Below are 25,832 nucleotides of genomic sequence, written 5' to 3'. Positions count from 1 at the left end.
CAAGTTTAAAGCAAAAGCAGCAACAGAAACAGAGGAGAAAACTTTCACACAGCCAGCATTTGGCCTCTGGAGTTTGCTGACAGAGTGCGGGGTGGAAGAAGATTCAAGTCAGGGTGCAAAGGGGGAAATTGTATTGTTATCTGTAAAAGAAAGAATGTAGGCCGACAATGCGGCAGGGAACGCCATTATAAGCATTGCTCATTCAGAGAGCTGGCAGAGATACGGCAGGCTGAATGGCTTCAACTAGTTGGTGCTCTAACAATTCTGCAATTTGAGCTGAGGATTCTGTACTGCCCTACTTCCAAACAATTCAATGCTTTTAAATGTGCAAACGACTCCCAAAACTACTTGAAAATCACGAGAAACTGCACTCCAGCTCTGAACACAATATAAAAGGATAAAGTTTATTGTTTTTGGAAACATTATTCCATACAAAGAAAGTTTTTTTTGCCATCGGTGATAAATCCATGTAGTACCAACATACAGCAACACCTAACCGTACACAGCCTGCCAACAGATGTGATTTAATGAAGAGTGGGGGGCAAAATGAGGGGGTGTCAGGACAATGGAGGTGCCACCAATTGACTAAGGAATTCAAAGTAAGGGCAGTGTTGTGAATATCCCAGGGGAATGAAAACATTACTTTCTTTTGAAATTTCCAAGCACTTCCATTCATTATGGGAAAAAGCTTTGTTTTTCAATGTGGTCCGTTCTGTTAGGAATGGAAAGGGAGGTCATGTGATGCGATCTCCAGGAACGTGTCTTCCTGGAGTCGGCAACCCAAGGCCCCACTCTGAACAGGAGTTTGCCAAGTAAACTCATTCCTGGAGCAGGTCAAAGTCTACATAGAGTAAGCCCAAGTTTCTGCTTTACCAGTGCCTCAGATTTCACATAATTAGAGACTACAACTGAGACACAGCGTGGCAGGGAACAGGCGGACTCCCTGGACGCATTCCTCCCCCCCCCCATCGTACCAGATCAATCTTGTTGGCCCTCCCCACTTGCCTGAGCTATTCCTGCCATCATATGACAGGAGTCTTCCTGATTATGTGAAAACTATGGGCTACTGGAGTGCGCAGACTGCTATTCACTGGGACCTAGCATTGGTACAAAAGGTGGAATTGCTACAGTTCTGCCCTTGATGTCTGAAGAATGGCAGCACATACACAGGCAACGTTTCCTCAAGACCTTCAGTATCTAAACCCAAGACGCTGATCATTGGCTTGCCCATGAGGGGATCACGGTAAACCAGCATCCCATCCCGCTCATCCTTCACATTCTCAGGATCAGTGATGAGGAATGAGGAAGTTGTGGTACAACCCACTGTCACAACTTCAAGAATACTGATGCTACCTACCAAGGTCCAACAGTCAGAACGCCAGCTGAGGACAGCTAACACCAGGACCAATTACATCGGGAGCCTTCCTAGTCTGGCCCAGACTTGAAAAACTGAGACATTGGGGTTTATCTTGTGGAGAAGTGTTGGACCCTTTACCCACTGGTGTTCAGAAGAATGAGACTATCTCAGTGAAAGAGATCTTCAGCGATAGCAGACAGGGTGGATGGAGAAAGGATGCTTCCTCTTCTGACGGAGACCAGAACTATGGGACAGAGTTCAAAAATAAGACATCACCCTTTCTGAGACATAGAGGAGAAAACATTTCTTCTCTCAGAGCATCATCAGTCTGGGGCATTCTTTTCAACAGAGAGTTGTGATGGGGGGAACTGAGTTATTAAATTTATTCAAGACTGAGTTAGAGGGATTTCTGATGGTCAAGGGACTCAGGGAGCTACTGGGAGGGGGAAGAAGAGGCACATAGGAATGCGGGGTCGTTACCCCAATGATGATCAGCTGTGATCCAAGTGAACGGTGCAGCACACCCGTGGGGCTGAATGGCCTACTCCAGCTTTAAGACCGATGTTCACTATTGAGGAATGGGAGGCGAAGTGGGGAGACAGGGAGGGGGCGCTGAAGGCCTGCAACACAATAACTGCCTTAATGGGGCTGTACGGCAGAAAGGAAAGGAACCAGTTTAATCAGCTGATAAATTATATAAACACAAGAGTAACGTTGCAGTTGGACGTTCAGTACTGGCTGGCATTAGCTTCTCAGAGTAGTCCCGGTGTACACTGAAGCAATAGGATGACTTTTTACTTACAGGCAGTAAACAGCGAATGCTAGGAGAGGCAGAGGATTGGGTTCAGAATAGAAAATTCTCTCCCAGACACCTTCTGGACTTTATAAGGGGAGCACCAGCGAGTGCAGACTGACCCATGGCAGTGATGACCCTGGTGGTATTGGGGCAGATCTACACACAGGGCAGACCAGCTTCAATACCCACCCCACATGATGATCGCTATCATTTAGGAGGAAGGGCAACAGGGTTAGTACACAGGAGGAAGCTCTGCTCTGTCTCAGGTGACACTGTGCAAAGACCCCAGGCACAATGTCACATTCGCCAAACCGAGCCAAGGAGGCAGTAGGGGCACTAACACTGGCATGATGCCCTGAACTCAGAGACAATGACAGGAGGAGGAAGTAAACACCAACTGGTTTTAAAAAAACATCACCAAGCAAGAGTTGGATGGTTTGGAGGTGTGTGTACACATCACCATCGGTTAATACCTACTAAGGTTATGGTGTAAACACTGTTTGAACATGGCCCAGAATGATGGTTGAAAGCCTCAACAGAGAAAAGGCTACTGTATAAAAATGGCAGCAAACTCCATTTCCATGCCAAAACAATCAGAAAAGTCACGGTTCCAGGATCCCTTCCACTGGTTAAAGGAGAAAAACACAACCGATTGACCAAAATTATACGTGCTAAAAAATAAAACAATTTACCACACAACTTGATTGTTTTGTTGGCCAGTTGAGTTGATCCCATCTCAAACTACCCGAGCAACTGATTTTATAAATTTTTATTAAGTTCTAGCAATGAGACTTTGCTACAAAACCTCCTTCCCCCACCCCCCACCCCGACCCCCACCATTCAGAGAAAAATGACAAACAAAATCAGAAACTCTTGGAAAAAAAGAGACATTTCAGGTCCAGCTCCCCTTCTTCAGAACCGTTCTGAGGAAGGGTCACTGGACCTGAAACATTAACCCTACTTTCTCTCCACAGATGCTGCCAGACCTGCTGGAGTTTCTCCAGAAATTTCTGATTTTGTTTCTGACTTCCAGCGTCTGCAGTCTCTGGGACTTCTTTTAAAAAAAAAGAGAGAAAAACTACATGCTGGCGCTGACAAAGCACACAGAAACTGAGAGAAACACTGGCAGTGAAGGATAAACAGAGAGAGAGGAAGGCTGAAAGCTCACCAGCTAAGAAACGAAAGTGGAACTTTCTCCCACAAACCATTATTAAAGCCACATTCAAATACTTTAAGAAAGAATGTGCCACTTTGGATAAAAAGGAATAAGGAACTGCATACATGGTAAACTTAGATGGACAGCTGATACACAGGAACATTCAATGTTTCTGTGCTCTGATCCAAGATCAAAGTTCTAAACCAAAGTAAATCCATTTTAAGAGCTAACCCATCCGCTGCTTGCCATCACTAATGGTCTGTTGCACTTTTCCTGCTGCCTTAATTTTAAAATTAAAAAAAAACATGCTTAAAAGCAAAAATCACTGAAGCCTAGCAGAACAGTACAGGCAATGCCGAGGTGGAATTGCACCTTCCAAAGTTAGTCTCCTGACCTTTAGAAGCTGCTCTCCAGGACCAGGCTTTGGATCGCTGGCTGTGAATAATCCTAACTTGTCAAATTCATAAACACTAAACCTCACCAACCCAAAACGCTCAAGTGTGGAAAAACGTTACACAAAAATATTTTTATTTTTGGTGTTTGGGGGGTTGTGGGGGGGGGGGGGGGGGGGGGGGGAAGGGGGCGGATGAAGGAAATAAAGAAGAAATAACTGCAATCTCCACATGCTCCTTGGACCTGGCCTTAGCCTTAGCCTGGCAGTACATAGAAACCAATCCCAATTCAAGCAACTACCAAGCTCAGTAAATAAATAACAAGACAGGTCCATTCATTTTCATCCAACAATAAACAAAGATTTGCAAATCGTAACAACCGATTGGTGGCAGCTGTAGAAAAACAATAGCTCACAGTTGGCAGTGTCATCTGTTGTTAACTGTGGACTTTGCCAAGCACATACACCTCACTCCTGCTAATTGGGGGCTGAGACACTCAGTAACACACAGCTTTCCAAGTCCAGCATAGTCACCCATTATAGAACTAAAGCGCATGCAGTGTGTGTCCCATCCTGAATGCAAAGAGCATTGGGACAAAGCAGCCAGAACATTAACGGAGGCGATGCTTTTGTGAATTGCTTTAAAATAAAAACCTAGGGAATATTTAGCCTAAAACAAAACAAAGCTTCGGAGTTCAATGGATTATAATTCAAATAATTAAGCAAGGAGCTCTTGCTGCAGGGGTGTGTAGAACTCAGAATAACATTCTTCCCCAAAACGGAGAACGACATCATGGCTTTGTACCAAACCCCTTTGCAAACCTCAAATTTTAAAAGTGAAATATTATTCTCAGCTCTCAGGTCTTGCTGTGTTAGAGAACTACTTCAATATGGCTTTGTAAACAAATTGCTTAAGAATTCTCGTTTGTTCTTTGACAAAAAAAACTTTCACCTTTCTCCCAAAACAAAAGGGTCTTTCTTTCTCTCCCATCCCCACCCCACCCCTCTTCGTTATTTCCAAGAATTTAGCAGAAAATTGGGACCAACTTGTCTGGTTGCAAAAAAGAAACATGATTCACTGTCATGTGGCCAAAGTATGAATGTTGCAGAATTAATTGCTTGGCCACAGGTTAAACTTATTGGTTTTAACTTTTGTTTTTGGCAGATTTCAGGGGAGCTTGTGTATCACTGCAGAGGCCTCAGGTGTTCAGAATCGCAGGCCAGGTCAAAGCGTCTAGAAGTGGAGTCAGCACACGGGGAACTTAGATATCCATTTCAAACTGAGCATCATCCCCTAGAAAAAGAGACAGAGAGAGAGTTACGGGTCAATATTCTGGTGCCTTAACGAGCTTAAGTGATATCCGAGGAGGAAAGGTAAGAAGGACAGCTTAAACCTAAAGGAAGTAAAAGGGATAAATCTCACAACTGCTACAAAACTGCAACCTTGGCTCCACTGATGGCACTCTTGCCAGAAGGTTGAAAGTTCAAGTCCTACTCCAGCACAAACATCTAGGTTGGCACTTCTGTGAAGCTCAGTTACTGTCTCCTTGACTAGTCCGACCTGCCTATCTTCTTTTCCACCTATCCACTCCACCCTCTCCTCCTTGACCTATCACCATCATCCCCTCCCCCACTCACCCATTATACTCTATGCTACTCTCTCCCCACCCCCACCCTCCTCTAGCTTATCTCTCCACGCTTCAGGCTCACTGCCTTTATTCCTGATGAAGGGCTTTTGCCCGAAACATCGATTTCGCTGCTCGTTGGATGCTGCCTGAACTGCTGTGCTCTTCCAGCACCACTAATCCAGTACTTCTGTGAAGCACTGAGTGGATATGTTGCCAAGAGGCACGGATACCTTTCGGTTAAGGCATTAAGCCTCCATCACATCTGTTCTTGGGACTATTTCAAAGTAGAGCAAAGGAAGCTTTCCCAGTGTGTCGACCAGCATTTAACTGTCAACCAACGTTACTAAACAGAGGCAAAGGGGTAGGCCATTCAGCCCATCAAGCCTGCCACATCACGGCCAATCATCCAACTCAATGTCAATTTCCCATGTCATCTCTACATCCTTTGATCGCTAAAAAAACAAACAATTTATTTTGTTGCTGTTTGTGGAAAATGGCTATGCGGCACATTGGTTCCCCACTTTAAAACAGCGCCTGCACTTTCAAAAGAAAGTAAGTGATTAATTGGGTGTAAACCACTTTGGTCACAAAAGGCTGTATATAAATTCAAAAGCTCTTTCAGTGCAATACTTACCCAGTAACAGTGGGGCCCAGGCCCACATTATAGGCTTAATGGCCCTTGACTAAGTTTAGACACATACCTTACTGAGAGTTTGAGGAATTGAATTTTGCATTTACGTAGTAACTTGCACATCCTCAGGACATTCTACACCAGCTCACGGCTAATTAATTATGGATGGCATAGTCACTAGCGCAGGTATTGATGCAAGAAATGTCAGGCCCCTCCTCTGGATCAGATGGTGATTGGGTTCAAGCCTCATGACAAACCCACATGTGCCAACATTAGCTGCCACTTCTCTCAGTCACCCCATTGCGTGAGTTCACAGATGTAACAAAAACAGTACTTGCCATGGAACCAAACTGGTGGTGCCAAGGGATCACTGTACACAGTCCAGCCTCTGCCATTACAACCAACCAGCCACAGAGAGCATTGGGGCATTTACATCCAACCCTCTCTTTTGACATTGGTAGAGCAAGATATCGCGAACATAGAATTACAGAATCCCTGCAATGCGGAATGAGGCCATTCGGCCATCGAGTCTGCACCGACCCTCCAAAGAACATCCCACCCCTCACCCTATCGCTGTAATCCTGCATTTGCTACTAATCCACCCAATTTGGACATCTTTGGATTGTGGGAGGAAACCGGAACATCCGGAGGAAACCCACATAGACACGGGGAGAATGTGTAAACTCCACACAGGCAGTTGCCAGAGGCTGGAATCAAACCCGGGTCCCTGATGATGTGAGGCAGCAGTGCTGAGTCACTGTGCTGCCCCTGGATGTGATAAACATCCAGACAATCCTGCCTTTGATGATAAAACAGAACTTGATAGAAATACTCAGCATATCCGGCAGCAGCCAGAAAAAAAGGTTCTCGTTTCGTTTCCTATTTCGATGCTCTTCGCTTATTTCAGCTTTCCAGCATCTGTAGTATTTTGCTTCTGATGCTGGCTGAAGGATTGAAAAGAGAAATCGGCCAGATTACTGTGCAGGACTCCTTTGCTCTTCTTCAGGGGAATCATCAATAATCACCTGAGGAGCTGAATTAAAGGTCAGGTTTAATGTTGTATCTGGAAGGCAGTACAGTAGAAACTCAGTACAACACTGTTTCAACTGAGCTGATGTGCTTCAGTCTCTAAACCTTCAGCCTATAACCTTCTGATAGAGATGATGTGGAGATGCCGGTGTTGGACTGGGGTGGACAAAGTTAAAAATCACACAACACCAGGTTATAGTCCAACAGGTTTATTTGAAAGTGTTATCCTGTTCCACAGTTACTTGATGAAACAGCAGCACTCCGAAACCTAGTACTCCCAAATAAACTATAACCTGGTGTTGTGTGATTTTTTAACTGCTCTCTCGCTTCTATGAGCTGAGGCCAATTTGTGCTCTTACCCCCAGGTACAAAATAGATACCGTTTGGAAAATACATATAATGTACATGGTGGGAGAGGGTAACTTCATGAAACTGCCTTCATTTGTACAGCTGTGGCTGTACTAAAAGTTTACTGTTTAAAGAGTTTGACTGACAAGGGAGTGACAGGAGATCAGCGTTCAGCAGGATAGTGTGGTTGAGGTCACATTCAGATCAGCCATAATATTATTAAATGATGAAGCAGGGTTGAGGAGCTGGTTTAGTTACTGCTTCTCTGAACTCACATGCTGGTATTTAATACTCTGAAACATAGCTGGTAGTTGAAGGTGATTTACTCTGCGTAATAAAGGGCACTCAGGACAATGCTTTGAACAAATGAATGAAGATTGGATCCAAACGAGTGAGCTTGAAGGACAAATAAGAAGCAAGACAGAGGGAGTTAAGAGTTGGAGAGGAGCTGGAACACTGGAGAAAGACGTGAAGCTGGAAAGATTGCCTAAGCACAAAATTCCACAGAAGTTTATTTCAGCTATATTGTTATTTACTTATTTAGAAGGAATGAGCAAAGGGGAAATAAAAAAGTTACACCATCACTCCATAACTTTGCTAAAAAAACGTTAGAACTATTCTAGTGTAAGTAGAATAATCTATCAATGAGTCCACCCTGGTCCATACTGACTTTCCACCTTCCTTAGTGACTGCTACACTTGGGGCTAATGACAAGGCTTCAAACTTTCTGAACGGATGTTGGATTTTCTCCTTTTCAAATACAGATTTTCAACAAATTGGTTCGACCACATTTTGGGAAGGTGGGGCGCTTGAGGGATGCATTCTGAAAGCACACCTGCTTCACAATGGGGGAGGGAAAAGAGAATCTCTAACAATTCAGGGCACACAGTTTAAAGATTTAGGGCGGCACGGTGGCTTAGTGGTTAGCACTGCTGCCTCACAGCACCAGGGACCGAGGTTCGATTCCAGCCTTGGGCAATTGTCTGCGTGGGTTTCCTCTGGGTGCTCCCACAGTCCAAAGATGTGCAGGCCAGGTGAATTGGCCATGCTAAATGGCCCGTAGTGTTAGGTGCATTAGTCAGAGGGAAATGGGTCTGGGTGGGTTACTCTTCAGAAGGACAAGGTGAACTTGTTGAACGGAAGGGCCTGTTTCCACACTGTAGGAAATCTAATCTAAAAATCAGGGGTTTCTTACATCCAAGACGGGGAGGAGGAGGAATTACTTCCCTCACACAGCCTTTAGTCTTTGGAATTCTCTACCACAGAAAGGAGTGGAAGCCAGGTCATTCAACACTGAGTTGGACAGAGTTTTGACAGACAAAGAATATGAGGTTAGGAAACAGAAAAAAAAAGGGAGGCTAGGGCCATAATCAAATCAGCCGCCATCTCAGTGAATGGAAGAGCAGGCTCAGGGAGCCGAATGGCCCACTTCTACTCTCACAACCTTTCCGTATATTAGTGGTTTGGTGTCAGTTTAGCCCTGTCTGGCTGAAATGGTACTAGGCCCATAACCTCCAATTATTACCAAACAAGGAAAAAGTGTGTTGAAATCCTAGTGGTGCGGAGATTTCTCAAGTCAAGAGAAAATATTCATGGTCCAAGAGGAGATGTCCAAGTAGGGAGCGAACCTGGGGGAGGTTATAGAAAAGGAGACATGGCTTGGTAAAATGGGCAAGGGTTAAGACAAAAGGAGAGCGTGCAATCAGACGAAAGACACAATACAGGAGTGCAAAGAGTTTGATCTGTGCTACTTTTGGGAACTAGCAATTTTTGGGAACTGACCGGGCTTACCAACTGCACTTGCAAAACTCTCATGATAGCACCTGACATTCAGTAGGATTTGACAATACGACGATTTCACAAATGCGTCCAAAAGAATTAGACTGAAACAATTTCAGATTCAGTTGGAATTGTAGCGTCGCATACTTGCCTGTGCTGGAAACTACCTGTATTTATACACAGGCCCTTGTTCTTTGCAGATATAAATAAATTGTACATACATTGCGCCTGTTTCAACCTCACAAAACAGGTGACAGCCAGGCTCAAGTTCATTTTTCAGGGCAATGCCTTGACCAGAGTTAAAGTGCGTGATTTAAAACTGAAACCAAATGTGGCAATTAACTGTCAATCATAATGAACTGGCACATTCTCCAAGGCTGCACCTCTACTAATCACAGTCCATTTGTCAACCAATCAGTACTCTTTTCTCACATAATAGAAATGTTGTTTTTCCTTTACGTTGGTATTTCTTGCCAATTTATCCTGACAAGTGCAAAACAAACAGCTTTGACAAAATTAGTGCTTTTTCCAACAATACTGTCATTCTATATTACCAAATGATGAAAAGCAAATACAGTAATTATGAGTATAGTTATACAGATGAGTGAGTGTGTTAACTGCACCTGGATGCTGTTAATCCATACTGGTTCTTGGCATCACACATCATTTCTGCTTCATAAATATTAAGATTAAAATCAGATTTAACTATAGTCATTCTTAAATATCATTTAATCTCACCAGCAGCTGCCTTCCTCTCGCGGTTGTTGTTATCAGCACAGTGGCCAGAGTCGTTCGCTTCTATCTTGGCATCATCGGTAGTGCCAGGCGTGGTCACACCTGGGATGTGCGGGAGATAACGGGGAGGGGTCTTGGCAACTGGGGAATGGCGACACTCCATCAGAAACTTCCGATCGTAAATTATCCGGGTTCCTGAAAGAAATTAAACAAACATCACAGGAGGATATACCAAATTAAATTCAGGCAAGGAGGTCTAAACCGGTTTCCCATCCCTTTGTGTGTTTTAGGGCAGCACACCTTTTACATCAAAAACAAATCATGACGTTTCAAGAACATACAAGGAGTAGGCCATTTGGCCCCTCAAGCCTGATCTGCGATTAAGATAATAATCAATTTGCTTATAGCTTCAATTCCGGAACCAATAACTCTTCCTCACAAGAATCTACTGACATGTTAAAAACAAAAGAATTCCATGTCCTAAGGCATTCCAAGAAAATTCTCCTCTGTCTTAAATGGGAGATCCTTTATTTTGAATCTGTTGCAGCTTCTTGCACAATGGGAAATGTCCTTTCAGCATCCAGTCTGTCAAGTTCCCTCAGAATTTCATGTGCTTCAATACGATCACCAACTTTAATAAGCCTAATGAGATCAGACATTGTTTATTCATCCTTTTGGAAAACAAAATCAAGGACTTAGAGAACCCGCAGAGTAGCCATATGCCAGTGGTGGTATCAGTGCTGAGAGACTTAGTATTTCCTGTTCTTTGAAGGGATGTAGTCCTACCCCTAACTGCCCTATGGAAGGTGGCGGTGAGCACAGCTTTTGTGAACTACTGCAGTCCATCTGGTGTATGGTCACCTACAATGCAGTTAATAAATTTCAGTATTTTCATAGAATCCCTCAAGTGGAAGCAGGCCATTCAGCCCATCGAGTCCACACCAATCCTCCGAAGAGCACTCCATCCAGACACCCCCCCCCCCCCCCCCCCCCCGTCATCCTTGTAACTCTATATCCCCCATGACTAATCCACCCAGCCTGGGGAATGGAATTGGGAATCAGAGTTAGATTGGAATGGAAAGTGATGGGCAGAAAGGGAATTAGAATCAGAGAATGCCTATGACGTCGAAACAGGTTATTCAGCCCATCAAGCCCACACTGACTCTCCAAAGAGAGCATCCCACCCAGACCTACACCCCTATCCTATCCCTAACCCACCTAGCCTGCACATCTCTGAGCACCATGGGCAATTTAACATGGCCAATCCACCCAAACCTGCACCAGTTTAGACTGGTGCAAACTCCCGCCGAAGCGCAACCCACCCATACCCCTACATCTACCCCTTACCTAACACTACGGGCAATTTAGCATGGCCAATTCACCTGACCTGCACATCTTTGGACTGTGGGAGGAAACCGGAGCACCCGGAGGAAACCCACGCAGACACGGGGAGAACGTGCAAACTCCACACAGTCAGTCGCCTGAGGCGGGAATTGAACCCGGATCTCTGGCGCTGTGAGGCAGCAGTGCTAACCACTGTGCCGCCCATGGCAGGCAGGAAGCAATTTCCATTGAGGTGCACTTTGGAACCGGAGGACATGGATTTAAGGTCACAAACCCTTGAAGCAGAGGGAAATGGGAAATATAGTAAATTATTCAATTTAGGGGCTTTGTGCGATCTAAAATACTGAGAGTCAGAAGGTGAAGGAGCTTTCCAAAGAAAATTGGGAAAGTTTGTCAGGACTTCACAGGACAAACATACTAACCAGTCAGAAGGCCTCGTACAGACATAATGATTTGAGTGGTCACCTTCTTGGCTGAGATTCCACAACTCACACCTCGTTTTCAGCAGCCACACCCAGTGACCTGCATATCGTTCACTCCCTAGCCTAAGGCCTAACCTCTCTGGTTAACTACAGCAGCAGTGTTCAATAGATAAATTGCTCATCAGTCACAGGCGAGGCTACAGTGACACCTGTCAAGGCACATACAGTAATTTTAGTGCCCCTAGTCTCACGATACAAGTAATCCAGATTTGATATTTTTAAACAAACATTCACTACCACTCAGTAACCAAAGCAGTAAAATACCCATAATGATCATTAACCATTCACACAGACTGCCTTGTATTGTTACCTTCCCGCCAAAAGGCACAAGAATCTTAAAAGTTCACACATACACACTCCATTCAATGACAAGTTTTACAGATCAGCATCCGCAGTTCTTTCGGCTTTCATTAGAATCAATTTCCCTTTCAAAATCAGGGGCAGTAAGTCAGTCTCCTGTAGCCCCACACACTCAAAGATCTTTAGCTCTCCCTATCTGCCCTCTTAACCAACTCCCAGTTTTAAACCGCTCGACCACTGGGGCATCCTATCAGCTGGCAAGATCAGAGATTCTGCACCTCTTGTTTTCCCTCCTTTTTGCCACTCCTTAAAACCTACCCCTATATTTGGTCATCTTACCTAATAACACCTCAATGCTCGTGAAGTACCATGATGTTTTATGATGTTAACAGTGCTATACAAGTCTGCTGTCCACTACACAGCCCCATGGTGTCCACCACAGGTACAGAAAGGGGGCAGGCCCTGAATCCAGCCCCAAACTGGTATCAACTCCAAATTTCAAAATGTTACCCCGTATTTCAATTTACAGATCATTTATATGTCGCAACTAAAGCAGTAATCCCAGCACTGACTGTGAGGGAACACCACTGTCTACCACTCTACAGTCTGAAAAACAATTATCCACCACCTTCAACGTTCACTCCCTCTTTCAGCAATGCATAGTTGCAGCAGTGTGAACCATCTACAGGATGCACTTAACAATCCATTAACAACAACCCCTCCCAAACTCTCAATCTCCGCTCCCCATAAAGACAAGGCCAGCAGATACACTGCACCACCAAATGCAAGCTGCCCTCCAATCATTCACCATCCTGACTTGGATACAAGTCATTCATTCACTGTGGTTGGGTCAAGTCCCTGCAGCTCCCTCGCTAACAGAACAGTGGGCACATTCACAGTGGATGGAGTGCAGCAGTTCAAGGTGGTAACTCACTATCACCTATTCCAGAGCAACTGGGAATGGGTAATAAAAAGCCAGGCTAGCAACATCCAATGGATAAATTTAAACAAAATCCTTCATTAACCTTCTGTTTTACTTTGTCAAGGTATCAGATTCATCAAGGTCTGTCCTTTAACAAATGCATGCTAACACTCCTTAATTATTTCCTGTTCACACACAGGACGAGGGTGTCGCTGGTTAGGCCAGCATTTATTGTCCATCTCTAATTGGCCAGAGGGCAGTTAAGAGTCAGCCACGTTGCTGCAGGTCTGGAGTCACATGTAGGCCAGACCAGGTATTAGGTTTTCAGACGATCAACAGTGGTTTTATGGCCATTATTAGATTCTTTTAAAAATGGAATTGAAATCCTACCATCAACCAGTTTTTAGAAAGGCCATGGGAGTGGGCAGTTCTGGACCTAATACTTGGAAGTGAGCCCAGACAGGTGGAAAGGGGGTGGTTTGGACAGCTTACGTCTGAACAGGAAAGCAATCAACATCCTCACAGGAGTCGGAGGGTTTCTAATGCTGACAAGGAGGGTTCAAATTAGGATTAGAATCCCTACAGTGTGGAAACGGGCCCTTTGGCCCAACAAGTCCACACCGACCCTCCGAAGAGTAACCCACCCAGACCCATTCCCTCTACCCTGACTAATAACCTACACTCTGGGCAATTTAGCACGGCGTTTCACCTAACCTGCATAGTTTTGGAGTGTGGGAGGAAACCGGAGCACCCAGAGGAAACCCTCGCAGACACGGGGAGAATGTGCAAACTCCACACAGGCTGGAATCGAACCCAGGTCCCTGGCGCCGTAAGGCAGCAGTGCTAACCACTGAGCCACTGTGCCGCCCAAAGGTAAAGAGAGAAGAAAACTCTTAAATTGTAGAAGTTTTTTCAATCAGTTTTTTCAATCAGTTTTTAGAAAGCCCATGGGAGTGGGCAGTTCTGGACCTAATACTTGGAAATGAGCCCAGACAGGTGGAAGGCACATCAGTTGGAGACCATTTGAGATAGTGACCATAACTCAGTTAGATTTAGGATTGTCATGGAAAAGGAAGAAGATGGGCCAGGAATAAAGGCTCGCAACTGAAGGAAGGATAATTTTATTAAGATACAACTCGACCTAAGTGGACTGGAGAAGCTACTTAAAAATGGTGGTAGAGCAGTGGGTAGTATTCGAGGTGAGGCAGTGAGAATACATGGCACATATGTTTCCATATAGACAAAGGCTAGGACCAAAAACCTTTGATGTCAGGGGGCAGGGTGTGGGAGTAGGTACTAGTGGATTCAGCAGCCTTCAATATGGAGAAATCCATAGCCTGGAGATGCATACCAGGTTTTTGAAGGGGGTGAGGAGACGTCAAAGTCACCGGCTGCAATTTTCAACTCCTCTGTACCAATGGGTGAGGACTCTTAACATTATCCTGTTACTTCTTTTTAAAAGGAAGGAAAATGCACCAGGAAATTAACTGACACTCTAACCTTGATAATGAGAAATTCGGAGGGACAGAATATATCTGCACTTGGGGACACACAGATTATCAGGGATAATCTGCATGGATTTGTTAGAGGAAGGTGTTTTGACAAATTTGATTTGACATTTTTGAGGAGGGAACCAGGAGGGTTCACGAGGGTTGTGCATTGGATACAGTCTACACAGACTTCAGTGAGGCTTTAGACAAGGCCCCTCATGGCAGATTGTCAAGAAAGTAAGAGCCAATGGAATCCAAGAGAAAGTGCAATGTTGGTTCCAAAACTGGCCGAGAGGTAGGAAGCAGAGGGTGATGGGAGGGGGAAGTTTCTGTGACTGAAAATCTCTATCCAGTTGGGACTCCATAGGGCTTAGTGCTGGGGACTTTGCAGTTTGAAATGATTTGGACTTAAAACCTGGGGAATATCATCAAGAATTTCATGAATGACATGAAATTTGTCAGGTGGTAAATAGTGGGGAGGGTAGCTGTAAACTTCAGGGAGATATAGGTGGACTGAGCAGTGACAAATGGAATTAAACCCAGACTGGTCAAAGGTAATATACTTGGGAAGGGCTAGCAAGACAAGGTATCACACTATGAATGGTAGGTCTCTGTAAAGCACTGAAGACCAGGGGGACCTTGATGTGCTTACCCACAGATCCTGACAGTAGCAGAGCAGGTACATAAGGTAGCTAGGAATGCACGTGGGATACCAGCCTTTATTAGCAGAGTCAGAGAATACAAGACCAGGAAGATTATGCTGGAACTGTGTAAAATGCTGGTTAAGCAACAACTAGAGAGTATATTGTGTAGAGATCCAGTCACCACATTGTGACTGCACTAGACAGAGGGTGAAGAGGAGATTTACCAGGATGCTGCCTGGGCCCCAGGGTCTGAGCTTAAAGGAAAGACTGGGGTTATTTCCCTTGGAGCAGGGAAGGTTGAAAGGGGACCAGATCGAGTTGTATCAAAATATCAGGAACAGTGGATAGGAACTACCGCCCCATGGCTGTACACTTCAACTCCCCCTCCCACTCCACCAAGGACATGCAGGTCTTGGGCCTCCTCCATCACCAAACGCTAACCACCCGACGCCTGGAGGAAGAACACCTCATTTTCTGCCTCGGGACCCTGCAACCACTCGGCATTAATGTGGATTTCACCAGTTTCCTAATTTCCCTTCCCCCCACCTTATCCCAGTTCCAAGCTTCCAACTCGGCACCACCCTCTTTTCGATCTATACGCTCCACCCTCCTCTCTGACCTATCGCCTTCTCCCCTATCTTCACCCTAGCCCTACCCCTAGCCCTACCCGCCCCCCCTCCAGTTATCTCTCAGCACCCCGGCTCATAAGCCTCATTCCTGATGAAGGGCTTATGCCCGAAACGTCGATTCGCCTGCTCCTCAGATGCTGCCTGACCTGCTGTGCTTTTCCAGCACCACACTCTTGACAGTGGGATAGGAAGGCATGTTTTTCATTTGTAAAGACAACAACTGGGGCATCGACTTCAGTTAGAAGGCTAAGAGAGTGGAGGAGAAAGTTTTCACTGACAGGGTGGATGTGTGTTTATAACATACTGCCTGAAACACCAGCAGAAACTCTCAATACTTGAGCAGTGTTTAGTTATTCACTTGCATTGCTGTAGCCTCCAGGGTATGGGCCTAAAGCTGGAAAATAGGATCAGTGTAGTCAGATCTTGTTGGCCAACACGATACGCTGAACGGCCACCTTCTGTGCTGTAAAAGTTCCAAAACTGGCATATCCCCATATTCCTTGTTGTCTAGTAACTAGAAATCAATCAATCTCCAACTCCAACTTACTTAACTACTGAGCTTCCATACCATCTGGGAAAGAGAATTCCAAAGATTCAGCTGGTCTGAGTAAAGATATTCCTCCTCCTCATTCCTAAACGGTTTGCCTTTTATTCTGAGACTTTTTCCCCTGGTTCTAGATGCACAAAGGGTCCAGGGACACAGACCGAAGATTCCAAGCGATAGACAGTTTTCATGTAAAGAAGTAGGGAGGAAGCAAAATTCTTCAATTGCATCCAGAAGCTTTATTTTCCAAGCAGTTCGTAGAAAGCCCAACAAGGCATTTGAAAATGAGCCCAGTTAAGTGGAAGAGAGTACTTTCTAAACACAGCAAGCAGTAATGACCTGGAACTCGCAAAGGGAAATTGGACAAATGCAAAGTAAATCTGCAGAATAATGGGGATTGAGAGGACTGAGTGAGTGGAACTGACTGGATTGCTCTGTGGAGAGCCAGTATAAACTCGAATGGTCTCCTGTGGTGCCAATGACTGTCTGAATCTAGCACTACAGTTTTCACTTCTTGTCAATTTACTCCCTTGCATGGATGCTACGGCTGGAGAAATCTCTCCAGGATGCTGTAGGGTCAAACCCACGGTGGCACAGTGGTTAGCACTGCTGCCTCACAGCGCCTGAGACCCGGGTTCAATTCCCGCCTCAGGCGACTGACTGTGTGGAGTTTGCACGTTCTCCCCGTGTCTGCGTGGGTTTCCTCCGGGTGCTCCGGTTTCCTCCCACACTCCAAAGATGTGCAGGTTAGGTGAATTGGCCATGCTAAATTGCCCATAGTGTTAGGTAAGGGGTAAATGTAGATGTAGGGGTATGGGTGGGTTACGCTTCGGCGGGGCGGTGTGGACTTGTTGGGCCGAAGGGCCTGTTTCCACACTGTAAGTAATCTAATCTAATCTATATCAAACACCACCTCTCCACACACACAGTCTTATGTCATTCTACTGCATATATAGAATCTCTGTGTGTAACATCGAGCACTGTGGTACAGAATGATCCCCAGGAAACACTAATCTAACCTGCTATTGTTCTTCAAGATGGCAATCCCATAATGCAGTATAATTTAAGTAGACATGAACACAAGACTAAACCAGTGCATCAGGCTCAGTTGCTCCAATAAATTGCAATTCTCTTCTCTCCCAAAGAAGCTAACAGCACCTTCTCGTTCTACAGACTGCTCTTGATTATTAGTTCCCAATCCTCTAGAGTACACAGTCATTGCTTTAAAAACAAACTCAGTATTTTTATTTTTAGAGAGTCCCCTGTTTTACAACTTGGGGAGCTTGCAGGTGTGCCACCTGCTCCTTATGGAGGGGCCTGGAGCAAGCTCCACATGGTTGCAACTCCCAGAAGATCACAGCGGGGAGGGGGCTACTGCAGCCCCACACTTGGTTTCTGTTGCTGTGTTTATGTTTTAATATTGATTGTGTCCTTTGCTGTCAGGTACATGTTTTCATTGTGAAGGATTGAGAGGAAGGTGGCGTCAGTGAGATGGAGAGCAGGGGATGGTATCCTACTCTGTCTCTGGGGGGTTAATGGTTGATAGGTCTCACAAGTTCATTTTGACACACAGGCACATCAGCACGCTGACTAAAAAATAACCAAGTGTGGGGCTGCAGTAGCCCCCTCCCCGCTGTGATCTTCTGGGAGTTGCAACAATGTGGAGCTTGCTCCAGGCCAAGTACCTCTGACAAATGTGTGTCACCCCTGATTTCTATGTAGATGTTCCACATTCTTCTTAGAATGATGTAACATTCGGTAGACTTACTCTATTTGCTGGATACCTTGAACAGTGTAGTTATTTATGAACACATATCACTGGTAGTACTAGCGCATAGCCCTGGTACAAACATACCAACATCAAGCTGAAACTACTAATATTCAGCAATTTGCAAGAAGAACACAAGGTTTTACTGGAATTAGATATTTTTGGCATCAGATTGTTGGAAGGTGGTGGAGTAGAGGGGTGTCAGAAAGGACACCTTCCCAAGGGGAACTAGAGACAGACAATAAATGCTGACCCAGGCATTGACACCCCTGTTCCACGAGAGAATTAAACAAAAATCATACAAATTGGAGGCCAGGATTGAAGCCCACCAATCAGTTTCTTTCAAAGCCTTGGGGGGGCAGCTTTTTTTTTCTGGCCAAGAGTATTTCACGTGTGGAATGAACTTCCAGAGGAAGTGGTGGATATGGGCATAGTTACAATGTGTAAAAGACATTTGGATAAGTACATGAATAGGAAATGATTGGAGGGATATGGCCAAGTACAGACAGATGGGACTAGTTTAATTGGGATTACGGTTTCACTGAAGGGCCTGGTTTGGCGCTGTTTATCTCTGATGCACAAGGACAGAAAGGGATTAAATTGGAGATTTTTACAATTTGCAATGCTCCCTGCTCAAGCAAATAGACCACAAGAGACCAAGGGTTTGGGTTAACTTAGTAGCTAGGCCATGTTGCTTCACTACTGAATATATTGTGAATGAGAAAAGCTGTTGTGTCACAGTGGTAACATCCCTGCCTCTGAGCCAGGAGGTCCAGATTCAAGCCCCACCTGCTCCAAAGGTGGGTTATCTACAAATATCTACATTGTGAATGACAACAGCCTGTAGTTATGTGGCACATAGCAAAACATCCTAAGGCAAGTTCACAACAGTGAGCACTGTAGGAGGTATTCAAACAGGTGACTTAAGATGGTTCAAGGAACAGAAAGAAGGATAGAGGGAGTGAGAAAGAGGTTCCGGAAGGATGGTTGGGAGCTTAACAAATAGTGGCCCAGCTACAAATGATGGATGAAGATACAAATCAGATTTAGTGAAAAGCAGAGTTCTCAGAAGTTGTAGTAGAGAAGAGGTTAGAAATAGACAGTAGCAAAGCCGCAAAGGGGGTTTGACCATATATAAATGAGCTTTCTTAAAGAGCCCGTGTACAGCAGTATAAGTCAGTGAGTACATAGGTGATATGCACGAACAGGACTGGGTACAAGTCAAGATACTGGCAGAGTTTTGGGAAGGTCTAATATTTACAGAGAGTGGACACTTGAATGGCAGGCTGTAGAGCAGAGAAGACTCTGACAGTAACCAGGGAGTGGGTGAACACTTCAACATTAGACACGTTGAAGCAAGGACAGAGAGGGTTATGAAAATGGCAGCCGCCCCAAACTGGGATGGTAAAGGTTCGTCTGTAGATCGTAGCTAGAATGGAGATAATTCTTTGAAGTTTCCAGCACATATAGATAGGGCGGTTAACAGGACGTTTAGCATGTTTGCCTTCATTGCTCAGACCTTTGAGTATAGGAGTTGTGACGTTGAGGTTGTACAAAATGTTTCTTTTAATAAATCCTAGAATCCCTACAGTATGGAAAAAGGCCCTTTGGCTCAACAAGTCCACACTGATCCTTGGAAGAGTAACCCACCCAGACCCATTCCCATACCCTATTATTCCTCTATTTACACCTGACTAATGCACCTAATCTACACATCCCTGAACATATGGACCAATTCACCTAACCTGCACATCTTTGGATTGTGGGAGGAATCTGGAGCACCCGGAGGAACCCACATAGATACAGGGAGAATGTGCAAACTCCACACAGACAGTCGCCCGAGGTTGGAAATGAACCCGGGTCACTGGCGCTGTGAGGCAGCAGTGCTAACCACTGAGCCATGTAACTGATTCTCACACAGAAAGTAATAGCAATCAAGGCAGGATGTAGAGTGGTGAAGAGGGTCAAAGCACTGTGATGTTTTGAGTGTGGCTGGTTTGGTTTTGGAAACTGGATAAGATATCGGTCTCTTCTGGTGCAAACAGCAGGAGGAAATGGATTTTGTTTTTTGTGCATGGGATGTGTACATGGCTGGTTAGGCCAGCATTTATTGTCCCTGTCAAACCACCTGGTGGTGGAGAGTTGCATTCTTGAAATGCTGCAGTCCTTAGGTTGTGGGTACACCCACCATGCTGTTACAGAGGGAGTTGCAGGATTTAATAGTGGTATCTTTCCAAGTCAGGCTGGTGAGAGGCTTTGGGGAGGGGGGGGGGGTGGATTCCAATGCCCTCACCCTTCTGGATGGTAGAGGTCTCAGATCTGGAAAGTGCTGCTGGATGTGCCTTGGTGAATTTCTGCAGTGCATCTTGTAGACGGTAGACATTACTGCTACTGTGTGTCAGTAGTGAAGGGAAGTGAATGTTGAAAGAGGGGGAAGGAGTGTCAATAAAGCTGCCAGCTTTGTTTGGCTTATCAATTATTGGTGCTGCTCTCGTGCTCCCGACTTGTGTCTTGCAGACAGCAGTTATTCGCCTCAGAATTCCTAGCCTCTGACCTGCAGCACGGTGGCACAGTGGTTAGCACTGCTGCCTCACAGCACCAGAGAGCCGGGTTCAATTCTTGCCTCAGGCGACTGACTGTGTGGAGTTTGCACATTCTCCCCGTGTCTGTGTGGGTTTGTGGGTTTCCTCCCACAGTCCAAAAACGTGCAGGTTAGGTGAATTGACCATGCTAAATTGCCCGTAGTGTTAGGTGAAGGGGTAAGTGTAGTGGAATGGGTCTGGGTGGGTTGCGCGTCGGTGTGGATGTGTTGGGCTGAAGGGCCTGTTTCCACACTGTAAGTAAGTAATCTAAAAAAAAACTGCAGCTACAAAATTTTATGTGCCTCGTCTGCTAACGCTCAGGATGTTGATAGTGAGTCTTTCAGTGACGGGGTAATGTCATTCAAGTTCAAGGGGCTATGGCAAGCTTTACTCTTGTTGGAGATGGTCACTGCCTGACATTTCTCTGGCACAAATAATACTTGCCATTTGACAACCAAAGCCTGGATATTCTACAGGTCTTGTTCACTGCTTCAGTACCTGAGGAGTCACAAATGGTGGTGAACGTTATGCAAACGTCGGTGAACACATCCCCATTTCTGACCTTATGATGGAGGGAAGGTCATTGATTAAAGCAGCGAAAGACAGTTGGGCCTAGGCCTCTTTCCTGAGGAACGCCTGCAGAGATACGTCCAACAACTCCAGCCATCTTCCTTTGTGCTGGTTCTGACTCCAACCCAGTGAAGAGGTTTTCCCCCAATTCCCACTGACGCTAGTTTTGCTGGGGTTTATTAATGCCTTGTTTGGTCAAATGCAGGTCGGTCTCCCTCAAGATTTAGATCTTTTGTCCATGTTTAAATCAAAGCTTTTTAAAAGGAGAATTCCCAACCCTGAGCTTGGGAGTTTCAGACTGGCCTGAGACAGGTGTTAATTGCAATACTCTAATCCTTAGCTGTTTGTGTCCCTCTTCTTTGAGGAATTCCTAAACTCCTGCTCCAGGGCTCACAGAATTCTCACTCTTGCACAGCTTTCCCAGTGTCTGGAATTCAGATCATCATAACTGATACATTCCTACATGTTGATCCATTATCCCAGCCAAACTCTCCACATTTGGAAAGAAATACGCAGTGCAACAGAGCTTGTCTCCAACATAATGTTTTACTTTATGTGGTAATGCTCATGTTACCTTCTGTTAGATCAGAAACCTGGCTTGGACACTGTAGAGTACAACAGCCATTTATTATAACTAAAGATTACGTGCAAACAAGTGTCTTGGGTGGTATAACTATTCTAGGTTAGAGAGGAGCATGTTTCTAGTAGAGTGTCGTGCATCAAGTGATACAAGGTAAAATGGAGTATGAGATCTTTATACCTTCAGGTAATGAGCTATGACACACTGATAATACAGTGACAACACCTCCACATCACAACGATAACGGTCAGTGTCAGAAGTCACATGATACCAGATTCTAGTCCACCTCACCTGATGAAGGAGCCACCACTCTGAAATGATTTGGAGATGCCGGTGTTGGACTGGGGTGGACAAAGTGAAAACAAAAATCAAACAGCACCAGGTTATAGTCCAGCAGGTTTAATTGGAAGCACACTAGCTTTTGGAGCACCACTCCTCCGTCAGGTGGTTGTGAAGAATAAGATGGTAAGACACAGAGTTTATAGCAATAAACTTCTGTGTCTTACAATCTCATTCTCCATCTGATGAAGGAGCAGCGCTCCGAAAGCTAGTGCTTCCAAATAAACCTGTTGGATTATAACCTGGTGTTGTGTGATTTTTAACTTTGTACCGCACTGAAAGCTTGTGATTTTAAATAACCTCGTTGAACCACAACCTGGTGTCATGTGATTTCTGACTTAGTCCACCCCAGTCCCACAGCAGTGTCTCCACAGAATAGTCAGTAGCATCTCTCAAAGGCACACTGATCATGAGACAGCTTGCTGAATATGATGGGCTTTATATGAGTGTACCATGGAGTGTTTTACCAACACTGATAAACAGCTATCAGCCTTGGCTTTTGCCTCTTTCATCATATGGTCACAGGGTCAAGCCCCACCAGACTATAACCCAGCTGACAAACACTCCATTGCAGTGCTAAGGGCATCCAGTACTGACAGAAGCATAGTTTTGTTTTCAGCTAAGTGTAACAGAATCCCATAACACTATATCAAAGAGCTGGGAAGCTCTGGCCAACACTTGTATCAGAAATCCTCTGGTCATTATCACATTATTGTTTATGGCAACTGGTGTGTTGGTAGCAGAGCAGTATTGGAGCTGGACCTGTAATTCAGAGGCCCAACCCAATACAGATTCAAATCCCAAGGCAGCCAGTTAAATTTAAACTTTTTAAGAGCAATCTGGAATTGGAAACTATTTAAATTGGAAACGTTGAAGTGATCATTGATTGTTGCAAACATCCATCTGGTTCATCGACCTCCTTTAGGGAAATAAATCTGCTATCTTTACCTTGTCTGGCCTATGTGTGACTCCAGATTCACAGTAATATGGTTGACTTATTTCCCAGAGAGCAATTTCAGAATGGGCAGCAAACACTGGTCTTGTCACGGGTCACTCACGTCCCACAAACAAATTAAAAAACGTAGAAGTGTTCCTGTCACAACAGACTACTCAACACGTAAAATCAAAACAGAAGCAGACATACTGAGCTTTTCCAGCATTTTCGGTTTTGGTTTCTGATTTACAGCGTCTGCAGTTCTTTCAATTTTTACTCAAATGTAATACTGCAGGGTACCATTTGGTAAAAGCTGCTATATATATACACATGTGCAAAGTCTATTCCTAAACACATGGGGAGGCCTCAAGTTGCTTCTGCCTTGACTTTATTTTCTGTTTTGCTATTCTGGTTTGGCTGCAGCCTATTCCTTCTTGCAATTAGGGCCACCCTCAGACCTGCAAAAAAAAGGCAGAAAATGGGGACGGGGGTGGGGGGTGTAAGAACAATCCAACAAGCAGGCAAAACTTCCGATTAAATAGCCATGACCGGGATGGGAGGGAATGAGAAGGAAAGAGGGGGCGGGCGCTACTGTCAGTGGAAATAACGTGACGCAAATGACGAGTCTCAAACATGAACTCCAACCCAGAGAGAGAGAGAGAGAGAGAGAGAGGGAGGGGGGGGAAATAATGTTTTAACATCCAGTTTCCCCTCCTCCACCTCCAAAAAAGAAATTAAATCAACTAGCGATGCCTTTATAAGTGCCTTTACATTGCAAATCAGAATTAAAAAGCACTCACTGCTCTCACAGAGAGCACTCTCGGCCAAAGGAAAATCTGAACTGAAATTGTAGCAAAGACCCCATTTAAAAGTCCTGCTTTTGTGTGTGTGTGTGTGCACCTTTCACCAATTCACTGCAAGTTGTTCTCACACATTTTCACTTCGACTCGACCCTATCACGGCGCTTTTTTTTGGGGGGGGGGAAAAAAAAACATCGGTGCGTGTGGACAATTGTTAAAAGAGAAAAGTTAACCCCGCTCTGTGGGTAACACGAGCTTCTCAGCCGGCCTACAACAACAAAACAAAAAAAAAAGGAGCAACGCGAGCGGACACCCACCGGAACGGGACGAATTTTAATGCAAAAAAATACTGCAGTCCGGGGATACTGGGGTTTTTCGTTGTTGTTGTTGTTGTTGTATTGCAAACAGGGTTAAAGCTCTCCCCACTTTGTTTGCAGAAGGAGGCAATACAGAGCAGCAGGCCGACAAGCATTTTCAAATACTTGTTCGTTGCAATGAATGCACACAAAAAAAAACCAACACAGACACAAGGGAAGGGTTGCAGACTTTCCGGGGGGGGGGTAGGGGGTGCGTCCAGATTTGTCTTACCTCCGGGAGTGGTGGAGAACAGGGTCCCCCCTGGGGTAGTGCAGTAGTCATGAGGTAGCTGCGTTGCATCGTTCAGAGCAACTCTCCTAGTGGGGATCACTCGGCATTCACTTTGCTGACAAGTCGCAGACATCTCGAAAGCCAACCGTGCTCTCAACCTTCCTTCCCTACACGAGCACGAAATGCAACGGGAAAAAAAAAAGTGAAGGGGAGGTGGTGTCAGAAAATTTTAAAATATAATGATGATGTTCGGCGGCTTAACCAAAATTTCAAAGAAAAATAAAATCCTGCCCTGTTTCCCCCCTTTCCTTTCCGCCTTCCCCCCCAGCCCGTCAGTGAAGCACCACCTACTGGAGACTGGTGATGGGTGGAAAAAAAATCCACACACACACACAACAAAACCTTCATCTGTGGTCATGCACTCAGGCAAAGGGGGAGGCTGAGGGACTGTTTAAAGGGACCCCCTAATCCTCACCTTTGACAACCTTCCTTCTTGTTGAGCTATCATTATACTCCTTTGACCCCCTTCCCAAGGCAAGCCGCCGACTGCAAGGAATTGGATTGCACGCCACTTGGGACCTGCATTTGTATAGCGACCTTTGTCACTCGCCTCGCGTCCACCAACTCCAAAGCGCTCCAAATCCCACCGTGGACTTTTGAAATGTAATCGTTGGTACCTTGAATGTACTCAAGGTTGAGTATGATTGGCATTTGCCGGTGTTGGACTGGGGCGTACAAAGTTAAAAATCACACAACACCAGGTTATAGTCCAACAGGTTTATTTGGAAGCATTAGCTTTCAGAGCGCTGCTCCTTCATCAGTTGGTTGTGGAGTATAAGATTAGCTATAAATTCTGTGTCTTACAATCTTATACTCCACAACCACCTGATGAAGGAGCAGCGCTCTGAAAGCTAGTGCTTCCAAATAAAACTGTTGGACTATAACTTGGTGTTGTGTGATTTTTAAGGTTGAGTGAGATAGATTTGCATTGTTTGAGGACTCCATGGTGGTGTTGTTTTGGGGGGGGGGGGGGCAGACAGGAGAGCGAAGTTAATGCCCCATAAAAGATCAGCCGTGATCTCATTGAGTTGTGCAACAGGCTTTTTTTAAAAATTTACTTGTGGGATATAAGCATTGCTCTCTGGTCAGCATTTATTGCCCATTTCTAGCTGCCCCTTGAGAAGGTGGTGGTGAGCTGCCTTCTTGAACGTCTGCAGCCCATATGCTGTGCGTTGACCCACAATGCAAATTCCAGGATTTTGACCCTATGATATATTTCCAAGTCAGGATGATGAGTGACTTGGAGCAGAAGTTGTTTGATGGACCAAATGACCCACTCCTGTTCCTACCTTTGGTGACCTTGTACCAAAATAGATAGTCATCTTGTCACTTAAATAAGGTGCTGCCTGGCTTGTGGTGTTCTTCCAGCTTCCTGCTGGCCTACCTTGGGTTCCAGCATCTGCAGT

At 45.1% G+C, this 25,832-nt stretch overlaps 1 protein-coding gene across 1 annotated transcript; it reads right to left on the bottom strand.

The window, feature by feature from the left end:
- Nucleotides 1-390: 390 nt before the first annotated feature.
- LOC140484608 (eukaryotic translation initiation factor 4E-binding protein 2-like) lies at nt 391-24,703 on the bottom strand. The gene is made up of 3 exons (XM_072583116.1): nt 24,367-24,703; nt 9,854-10,045; nt 391-4,994 (listed from the first exon to the last, which is right to left on the bottom strand). Exons 1-3 carry the CDS (start codon nt 24,497-24,499, stop codon nt 4,963-4,965), a joined length of 357 nt encoding a protein of 118 aa, XP_072439217.1. The 5' UTR covers nt 24,500-24,703; the 3' UTR covers nt 391-4,962.
- Between the last annotated feature and the right edge of the window lie 1,129 nt (nt 24,704-25,832).

This window comes from Chiloscyllium punctatum, chromosome 13 (assembly GCF_047496795.1).
Source record: "Chiloscyllium punctatum isolate Juve2018m chromosome 13, sChiPun1.3, whole genome shotgun sequence".
Classification (NCBI taxonomy): Eukaryota; Metazoa; Chordata; class Chondrichthyes; order Orectolobiformes; family Hemiscylliidae; genus Chiloscyllium; species Chiloscyllium punctatum.
The sequence above is the reverse complement of the archived record's forward strand: the minus strand, read 5'-3'. Positions and strand labels throughout refer to the sequence as shown.